The sequence below is a fragment of the Pelecanus crispus genome, chromosome 11, assembly GCF_030463565.1.
Source record: "Pelecanus crispus isolate bPelCri1 chromosome 11, bPelCri1.pri, whole genome shotgun sequence".
NCBI classification, from domain to species: Eukaryota; Metazoa; Chordata; class Aves; order Pelecaniformes; family Pelecanidae; genus Pelecanus; species Pelecanus crispus.
In genome coordinates, this window is record NC_134653.1 from 36,327,181 (window position 1) to 36,336,945 (window position 9,765).

At 46.5% G+C, this 9,765-nt stretch overlaps 1 protein-coding gene across 1 annotated transcript; it reads left to right on the forward strand.

The window, feature by feature from the left end:
* The first annotated feature begins 335 nt into the window (after positions 1–335).
* On the forward strand, positions 336–8,301 carry PUS1 (pseudouridine synthase 1). The gene is made up of 6 exons (XM_075718416.1): positions 336–425; positions 766–990; positions 3,534–3,671; positions 4,383–4,485; positions 4,759–5,456; positions 7,882–8,301. The coding sequence occupies exons 1-6, from the start codon at positions 336–338 to the stop codon at positions 7,930–7,932; spliced, it is 1,305 nt and encodes a 434-aa protein (XP_075574531.1). The 3' UTR covers positions 7,933–8,301.
* Positions 8,302–9,765: the final 1,464 nt, after the last annotated feature.

The following is a 9,765-nucleotide window of genomic DNA, read 5'->3' on the forward strand; positions in this document are numbered from 1 at the left end:
CTCCGCCCTCCGCCCCGCCCTTAGCTCCGCCCTCCGCCCTCGCCCTGCCCCTATCTCCGCCCTCTTCGGCCCAGCTCCGCCCTCGCCCCGCCCCAGCTCCGCCCCGCGCCCCGCCCGTTTCCCCGCCCGTTTCCCCGCCCCTTTCCCGCCCCTCTGCCCATCCTCGCCCCGCCTCTCGCTCCGCCCCTTTCCCGGTCCCTGGCCCCGCCCCGCCGTGTCCCCGCGCGGCCGCCGTACCGCACCAGTCGCTCTGGCGCCGCGGCGTCGCCCCGCAGCGCCCGCGTAAGTGGCGGCGGGAGGCCGGGGCCGGGGCCGGGGCCCTGCGCTCGGGGACGATGCTGCGCTGGGCTCTGGGGGCTGTGAGCCGCGGGCTCCGCGCCCCGGGCAGCGCGGCGTGCGGCGGGCCCTGGCGCCGGCCCCGCAGCGTAGGTACCCGGCGGGCCGCCGCGCTCCGCCGCTCGGCGCGGGGCAGGTGGGAGAGGCCGGGTGGGCCGCGGGGGGACGGATCCGCCTCGGCTCGCCCCCGCCTCGCCGTGCCGGGCCGAGGGCCGCCGTGCCGGGCCGGGGGCCGCCGTGCCGGGCCGAGGGCCGCCGTGCAGGCCCCGGGGCGGGGACGCGGCCGGGGAGGGGGCAGGGCCGGGCCCCCGTCCCGCCTGCAGCGCGTTGAGCAGCCCCGGGTGCCCCGCTCCGCCGCTCCGGGGGCTGGAGCCGTGGGGTTTGGCACAGATTCTCGCTGAGCCCCGTCTGCCGTGCCGTCCCTTGCAGGCTCTCGCAATGGCGGAGGAGTCGAGAGCGGCGGTCGCCAGCCAGACGAAGAGACTGAGCAGCAGCGGCGAGGCGGTGGAAAGGCCGGGAGAAAATGGACATCGGCACAAAAAGTTGAAGACAGACGCGGAGGAGGAGGACGCGGAGGATCGGAATAAAAAGTCACCCAAAAGGAAGATCGTGTTGTTGATGGCGTATTCAGGGAAAGGCTACCACGGGATGCAAGTATGTCGTTTGGCAAAACAACCTGGCCTGCTTTTTTTTTTTGGAGTCTCTTAGGTTTCTAACTATAGCCGTAGTGACTGAGTAGGGAAGCAGTTGCAGTTTGGAAAGCTGGGGCAGGAACAGTGCACACCTGGCTTCAGATGGCTTGGTGGTAACTTGAATAAAAAAAGGTCAGCGGGACACCTCTGATACTTGGCGATTCTAGTGAGTCTGCCTTTAGCACAGAGCATCAGCAGAAGATCTTTCAAAAATTGCTGCAGATGAGGCTCTTGAGGAGACTGAAAGCACGGGCGCTGCAGTTCCGTCACAACCTGGAGCGCTGTTGCATGATCCCCTTCTGCCCAGCGCTCCCGCTTCTGGTTAAAGCTTTCCATTTCAAAGCAGTCAGGCTAGGTTTCTTGTAGGTTAGACCTCAAGTTGTCTCACTACGTGCGGATTCCAGAGAACTGAGCTGCGTATTTGAATGAAATTTGCGTTGACGTTGCCGTCCCTTGTACTTTTAAAAAGATTAATGTACTTGAAGACATTTTAAATTCTCCTTTTTCTAATGCACTCTAATGGGGCGGCTTGTAGCGGTTTAGAAACAGGAAAACTGTTGCAAGACATCGGTGTTTGCGTGTGGAAGAAAAGGGATGTTGCTTTGTTAGAGCAGCAGCATTGGAGCAGTGAATTCGAGCCTGTTCAGGGATGGTTTTGCGGCGCACAGTATTGGCAGCAAGAGGATGAGCTTGCTCCATCTGCTGCTCCTCTTGGTGTACTGCAAGCTCCACATACTCTTAGAATCATAGAATCATAGAATCGTTTAGGTTGGAAAAGACCTTTAAGATCATCCAGTCCAACCATTAACCTCACACTGCCAAGTCCACCACTAAACCAATTAAGGGGAGAGTAGCAATTTCATGTTTATGGAGGCATACTTTAAAAGCTCCAGGGGATAATTGATAAGATTGAATCATCGAATCATTTAGGTTGGAAAAGACCTTCAAGATCATCAAGTCCAACCATTAACCTAACACTGCAGGCCGACAGGGAAGGGAGTCTTTCATGTTTATGCAACAAAGTAGAATCACAGAATCATTTAGGTTGGAAAAGCCCTTTAAGATCATCCAGTCCAACCATTAACCTAATGCTACCAAGTTCCACCACTAAACTAGTTAAGGGGAGAGTCATAATTAATTTCATGTTTCCTGGCTTGGTGGCTGGATTATTTTTTTAATGAAAGTAAAACTAGAATAGAATCACTAAGGCTGGAAAGGACCTCTAAGATCGTCAGTCCAACAGTCAACCCAACACCACCAGTTTAGTAGGCTAAACCAAGTAGATTTGTTCAGCAGCAGTAAATCTCATGCTTGTGGGCACATCAGTGTAAATGCCTGTCGGCTTTACTGCGCTCGTAATTGGATGGTTCGTATCGAGGGCGTGTGCTTTGAGGCCTCATGCGCAAGCAGAGTTGTGCATTTCTGTTCTAGTTCATCTGTGAGTTGTGTGCAGAAGTCACTGGAGAAAACTATAGTCTGCCTTGCACAACAGCCGAGGCGAACTGAGCAGAAGAACCCTGCCTGATTTCTAGAAGCAGAATTTGCGGAGGCTGGGTTTGGAGCAGCAGCTGCTAACTTGCAGGCACTGGAAAGGTGTTCCCTTCATGCTTTTTTTCATGCAGTTGAAGGAATCCTCAGAAAACCTCCGCTGCAGAAGTATTGCACAGTAAAATTAGAAACAATCCTTTACTTGCAATAACAGTAAAAGGTAAATCAGAATGTGGATGTCTTATTAACACTCCCTGGTAAAGTTTTTTGTCGTGGTTTAGCCCCAGCCAGCAACCAAGCACCACGCAGCTGCTCGCTCACTCCCCCTACCCCGATGGGATGGGGGAGAGAATCGGAGGAGTGAGAGTGAGAAACACTCCTGGGGTGAGATAAGAACAGTTTAAGAATTGAAATAAAGTCAAATAGTAATGCTAATAGTAACAGTATAATAATGATAATAATAACAATATCCAAAGCAAGTGATGCCCAATGCAATTGCTCACCACCCGCCGACCGATGCCCAGCCAGTTCCCAGCAGCGATCGCTGCTCCCCGGCCAACCCCCCCAGTTTCTATACTGCCCATGACGCCGTATGGTATGGAATGGCCCTTGGGGCAGTTGGGATCAACTCTCCTGGCTGTGCCCCCTCCCAGCTTCTTGTGCCCCTGGCAGAGCAGGGGAAGCTGCAAAGTCCTTGACTGGCACAAGCAGTGCTGAGCAACAACTAAACCATCAGTGTGTTATCAACATTCTTCTGCTACTAAATCCAAACCACAGCATTACGCCAGCTACTGGGAAGAAAATTAACTCTATCCCAGCCAAAACCAGGACAACAGATGTTTTATTAATGCTCCCTGGTAAAGTACAGTTAGTTTCGTTAGAGAATGGCAGTGCCTTTGGGGCTGTGAAGGGAAGACTTAAAGAATTTTGCAACAGTGCTTGATTTACAGAATTTTTCAGTTATCCAATTATTACTATTTGTCCTATTTCTTATTTGTACTGTATGTCCTCTTGTAGAGAAATGTGGGATCTTCACAGTTCAAGACGATTGAAGATGACTTAGTATCTGCCCTCGTTCAGTCAGGCTGCATCCCAGAAAACCACGGGGAAGATATGAAGAAAATGTCTTTTCAGCGGTGTGCTCGAACAGATAAGGTACGTTGGCTAGGGCCTGCGCTCCCATAAACTCTGGGGTACCCCTGCCAGTGCTACTGGGATGGGCTGGGAAAGCGTCATCTAGAGTCAGATCCAATAGCAAATACCGTTTATGCTGAACGTTGCTTCAAACTTCTCCTTTTGTCCACTACTAAACTTAAGCACAAGCAAATACTTAGAGAGCGCAGGGTACTGATTAGATGGTGTTTGTAAAGCTGGTGCTTCCTACTTAAACTTTGCGTTTCTGTCACGGTCGTCTGCTGCAGCCTCCCGGCCTGCTGCTGCTCCTCGTTGTTGGTGCTGCCTGGCTGACGGGGTGCGTGCGAGTTTAGCTGCGTCTCGGTTGTTTTTAAGCCCGCCACAGCGGGGTTCTGAGCCTGAACTGGAGTTCAGAGCTGGTCTTACGTCCAAGTCATTTGTTTTCAGTTGGTGCTTTACTTAATAGCAGTCAAATACAGTGGGATGTCACGGAAGGGAGCGCAGCGTTCTGCTAGCTAAGATTGCTAAGGTGCGGTATGGCTGTACAGCACCAGCAGGTCTTCCAGGAGTGCTCTGACTTGGATTTCTGCCTGCGGCCTTGCCTTTGCCTCGCTTCGGCCTGAAACGACCAGTGAGAAAAAGGAATAAACTTGTTCTTCGGCTATTTCAATTCTGCAAGTGCTATCCCAGAGCTTCCAAGGTACATAACGATGTGTTTGTGTGTTTTTATAGGGTGTGTCTGCAGCTGGACAGATTGTGTCGCTAAAGGTCAGGCTAATAGATGACATCTTAGAAAAGATCAATAACCATCTTCCTTCTCACATCAGAATTCTGGGTAAGGATGCTGGAGTGGGCAGAGAAAATGCTTGCAAAGAGGAGCTTTCTCCTGCAGAAGGTCTCTCCCTTACCATTGTGATTTTACTTGTAAGCTGTTTAGTTTTAACACAAATCCGTATGTTTCTGTTAGTTTGCAATTAGGGTCCTATAAAATAAACCTTTCTATCTTTTGCTGGTATTTTATTTAAAGATTATTCTTGTTGGTAGGAGTGAGATCACAGTCAGATTGTAACCTACTGATTCAAAAACCTAATGTCGCTTTTAAAATAAGGTCTGAAGAGAGTCACTGGGGGATTCAACTCCAAGAACAAATGTGACGCCAGAACCTACTCTTACATGCTGCCAACATTTGCCTTTGCCCATAAAGACCACGATGTGCAAGAAGAGGTTTATCGACTGGACAAAGAGACCCTTGAAAAAGTCAATAAACTGCTTGCGTGCTATAAAGGAACGCACAACTTCCACAACTTCACATCTCAGAAGGGACCCAGGGACCCCAGCGCCAAGCGGTACATAATGGAGATGTACTGCGGAGAGCCGTTCGTGAGGGAGAACATCGAATTTGCAGTCATCAAAGTGAAAGGGCAGAGTTTCATGATGCATCAGATAAGGAAGATGATTGGGCTGGTGATAGCTATCGTGAAAGGTTACGCTGCCGAGTCTATCATGGAGCTCAGCTGGGGAGAGGAGAAAGTAGATGTCCCCAAAGCTCCAGGACTTGGGCTGGTCTTGGAAAGAGTACACTTTGAAAAGTACAACAGACGTTTTGGAAACGATGGGCTGCATGAGCCGCTGGAGTGGACAGAGGAGGAGGAGAAGATTGCTGTTTTCAAAGAGCAGTATATCTATCCCACCATTATCAACACAGAAAGGGAAGAGAAATCCATGGTGAACTGGCTAAACACCCTCCCCATTCATGACTTCAACTCGTCTGTTGTCGGGATGCAAGCTAACAACAAACATTCAAAGGTAATGATTGAAGCCATTATTTTATCAAATGGAAGCTGTCACGTTGAAGTAGCTCTTCCATTAGTAACATGTTTGTTTTCCATGAGTATGCTGTGGAAGATGACAGTCATCTGGAGTATGAAATGTTTATTACCTTTTCCGTCTTTCTGCACTTGATGACAGTGGAGCGAACTATACAAAGTGTTATTTTTGCAGGGTTTTGCCTGGGGCAGCTGGGGGGAGGCAGGAAGGAAGGCTTTAAAGCACCGGCCAATCTGCAGAATCTTAAACTGGCAACGGGAAATGACGGACATGTTACCAGCCTTTGCTATTGTGAAGCTGTTTGAGACACTAGTTTGCGGGTTGACAATTTGGTTGGCTCTTCGTATTTGCTGATTTGGGGCTAATTCTCATTCTGTGTAATGCCCTGCTCGCTAGATAAGGTTTGGAATCAGGGGGAAATTTAGGACCAGCTTTTTTAAGTCAATCTGCCATGAGCTCAAAATGGGTCATCAGAACAACAACTACTGAATAAAATGGGATATTGTGAAATCTGATTTCTGACAGCAGGAACTGCTATCGGCTGTAAGTTACAATAAAACAAAAGATGTTGAATACATTTTTAACCCAAAGAAAATTTCAGTTTTAAGTTAAAGAATTTTTTTTTTTTTTTCTGGTTGAGATGTAGAATAGCCTCACGAGAAAAGAGTATAAAGATGTTTGGGATGTGCTAAAGTAGGTTGGAAACAACACGAGGAATCTTGAGTCAATCTCACAAAGTATTTTCTTTAAATTGACAACGACTGGAGTGACTTAGAATACAACAGTGCTTGATCGGACAAGTTCCTGATCAACCCGATCTGATTTCGAAGCCCTGCTTGAGTCGGAGTTTGGACTTGATGACCTAAAGATACCTTACAGTTCTGGATGTAATTCACATTTTCTTGGTCACAGGGCTGGCAAATCCTTGAAGGATGAATGATGAGCAGGGCTAATAATTCTGTGTAGTGCAACTTAGAAGAAAATAATTACCTTTTTTTTTTTTTTTTTAACTTAACGGAGTCTTTAAAACTAGCTTTGTTTTGTGTAGATAACGATCCTGCTCTGAAGAATGTTAGGTTTAATCCTGTCTCTGCCATTTTTTGTTTGAGTATGAGAAAGAGTTTCAACATACACAATTTACTGCCTCGTTGAATAGTACAAGCAAGATACCAGAAATTTCTCAGGGTTATTTCTGTACTTGTGGTAATTGTTTTTCTGAAGCGTAGCGCTGTATGAGGACATTTGAGACAGGAGGTTATGACAAATGCCACGTTAGTTTGGTTAAATGGGACCCAAAGAGACTGTGGTGCAGAGAACCCTCACCTGGCTCGGGGCTCTTGATGCTGCTGCTGACAGGAGTTAACTGCTGGCAGGTTCGGAATCACTCATGTATTGCTGGCGGGAGGCAGGTCTGCTCGCTTTAGATAAACGTGACCAAATACAGTTTTGGCATCGCAGTTAGCACAAGCTGTCTGGAGGAGGATAAATAAGGCATGATATGACAGACTCTTTGGAGATTTTGCAGGCTGTTTGCACTTCGGTGAGCTGTGCTTGCTGTTACGAAGGCAACTGTCTAAGTCCCTCGGAATTTGTTTTGTGGTAGGATATTAAATTGTCAACGTTAAGTTCATGGGAATTGGGGCTTTATACGTTTTCAGCAAGCGGTGGTGGGGGAAAAAAGGAGTAACTACAGGCATATTGTCATGTTAACCTTTCTTTATAAAATCCTTTGATGCCAATCACATCAGTCAAAGTACTTGCTTCAAAAAATTACATAAACCCCCCAAATTTCTCGCACTGTATTGATTTACTCCTGAAGGAGTGGCTCCCGGTTAAGAACTCAGACTTCAGTTTCCTCGTAAGTTGCTAACATTTGTAGTACTTCCCTCATACTACTCTGTACAACTGACTTCATTTTTAAACAAGTATTAGTGAGCCCTCACGCATTTCTAATACAGTTTGGACGTAAATTCTCTGCAGGAGACAAACAACATTCTCAAATCTGGCTTTAGACAATGTAACAAACTTAACTGTTGAGGGACTTGCATGAAAAAGCACTGGTTACCTTGTCTCACCTGTGCTTATTTTAAACATCAACATTTCACGCTATTACCCCACTTTAGGTTTCCCACGTACTGCAGGCTGTAATCATGCACTTGTAAATATAAATGAGAAGAAATTTCTTCTGCTGGTGGGTGTAATCCAAGGCACAATATTTTTGCTACAAGAAGCGTCATTTACCATCGCAGAAGTTTGTTACAATAGATGGTTCTAAGACATGAAGTGGGGATCTAGCCCCATTTTCTGATACTTTTGGAGAAGTTTAAAGTCAGTGTCTTTGATTTAGGTCAGTCTCTAGATGTAAATGAAATACTGACAACCCATTTTCTATTTTACCTTATAGAACGGCAGCGATCTCGAAGGCAGTGATGGTTGTGATGATGATTCCGACTGAGCCAGTAAGTGGCTGGACGTGGGACCCTTACTGCTTGCAACTCCCTTTGTCTACAAAAAAGTGGCCTTTCTAAATCCAAGAATCCAGAAAAGCAGGGGTTTGTGTGCTTGCAGATCAAGAACCGGATGCCCGGGAGAAACTGGGTGGGGAAACCGGTGTGGTAGAAAAAGTAAAAGAGGCTTTTTATACCACTGACCGATTCACCTGACTGGTATACTTGAAAATAGTGTAACGTAAAATAAGCTTTCTAAAAGAATCTTGTAATGCAGGACATCTTAATTGCTATTTGAATAATGTTTTTATTACATGTTTATCTGGAAAATAGTATTTTAAATATGTATAATACCTACATAAAGATGGGGCAAATCATTTTAATATACTCTTTATTATTATTATTATTGTAAAGTTATGACTCCATTAACTTTTTTTTATTATTATTTTCTTCACCTTTACTTAACCTGATCTCCAAATGCCATTAAGCTTTTCTTTTCCATGTCATCCGTGACTTTCCTGTGGAATAACGTGCATGGGTTAGGAACTCATTATCATGCTGACTGCTCTGAATTCTTTTGGCATCGAAACAAATTTTCTGTGTTTTCTAAAGCTTTGCAAGTCTAAAAGAAATGACTCCTTACTCAGCGAGAGGGCTTAATTTTGGAACGTGGACCGAACGGTGCATTTCAAGACGAGACCTTTGATTTGGGAGATGTCATCCTCCCAGTATTGCCCGCATGCTTGGGCAGACTCAAGTATATAGATCCGCAGCTACCACGTAATTCCGCCTGAGGTGTCGTTTCGCAGACCTGTAGTTGAGACGTGAGGAGAAGATATAAATTAATTTGTTAGGACTGCAGTTCAAAGTGTGCAGCCGTGAATGTTCTAGCGTCGCCTGTGGTGGATCACTAAACGTGTTGCTGCTGGTTTAGTATTTCTGGTTGTGGTGGAAACTGTTTCGCCATCTGCTAGATCCGGAGTTGAATCAATTTAGCTTGCGTGAAAGGAACGGTGCTGACTTCCTCTGGGCTTTAATCAAATCTGCCTTCACTTTGTGTGTGTGAACTCTGAATTCCCGTCAAGCTGCTCGGAACAGAGGAATGTGTGCAATGATACAGGAAGCACACGTCTGAGGACTGTCTTCCTTTGGGAATTGATTTTAATTTTCAGTGTTTTGGGGGATCTGCATACTCTGGAGTTCTTGCTCTCCTTTCCCCAACTGCGGTTTGACTTCTGGTTCTTGTTTCCAACTCTCCGTGGAAGCGGTGGCAGAAAAAACCAGTAAAGGCAGCAGCCTTCCTGCCCCCCCTGCCTGTGGAACACTTTTGGGAGGGGTGGAACAAGACTCTCCAAGCATTCAGGTATTAGTCCAAGTGCTCAATACACTTCCCTAGATGGGTCTGTATGGAGACTTGCTTTGTAATGTGGTAGTTACTGGATACCAGAGTGAGCTCTTTGCTCCTTCATTCAGTGGTTTCTGGCCAAAGCCTCTAATTTTATGGCTTCTTCTGGAATTAGTGGTTTTTTTTTTTTTTTTTTTTTTTGCCAGAGCACAGCTGTCCCTTATAAAGGGATTTGCTTTGTTTATTTTACCTGAGTTTTGATTAGGGTTTTGGGGTTTTTTTATTTTATCGTGAAGGCTTTGCTCTATTTTATCAGAGTGCGTGCGTAAAAGTGTTCTGGAGAGGGACTCTACCTAGATTTTCATTTATATCCCTTGCTGGTTCATACTGTTGAGTGAATCTGCAGTAGTCTATCCAAAGCTCTATCTTTCTATCCCTTTCAATCTGGAAAAAAAATACCTTTATTTGCTTACAGTAAAGGCCCCCATACTGACAT

Coding starts and splice junctions, on each gene's coding strand:
- PUS1 (XM_075718416.1), top strand. CDS start 336: ATGCTGCGCTGGGCTCTGGGGGCTGTGAGCCGCGGGCTCCGCGCCCCG. Junction 991..3,533: donor AAGGCTACCACGGGATGCAA/GTATGTCGTTTG, acceptor GTCCTCTTGTAG/AGAAATGTGGGATCTTCACA. Junction 4,486..4,758: donor TTCTCACATCAGAATTCTGG/GTAAGGATGCTG, acceptor TTTTAAAATAAG/GTCTGAAGAGAGTCACTGGG.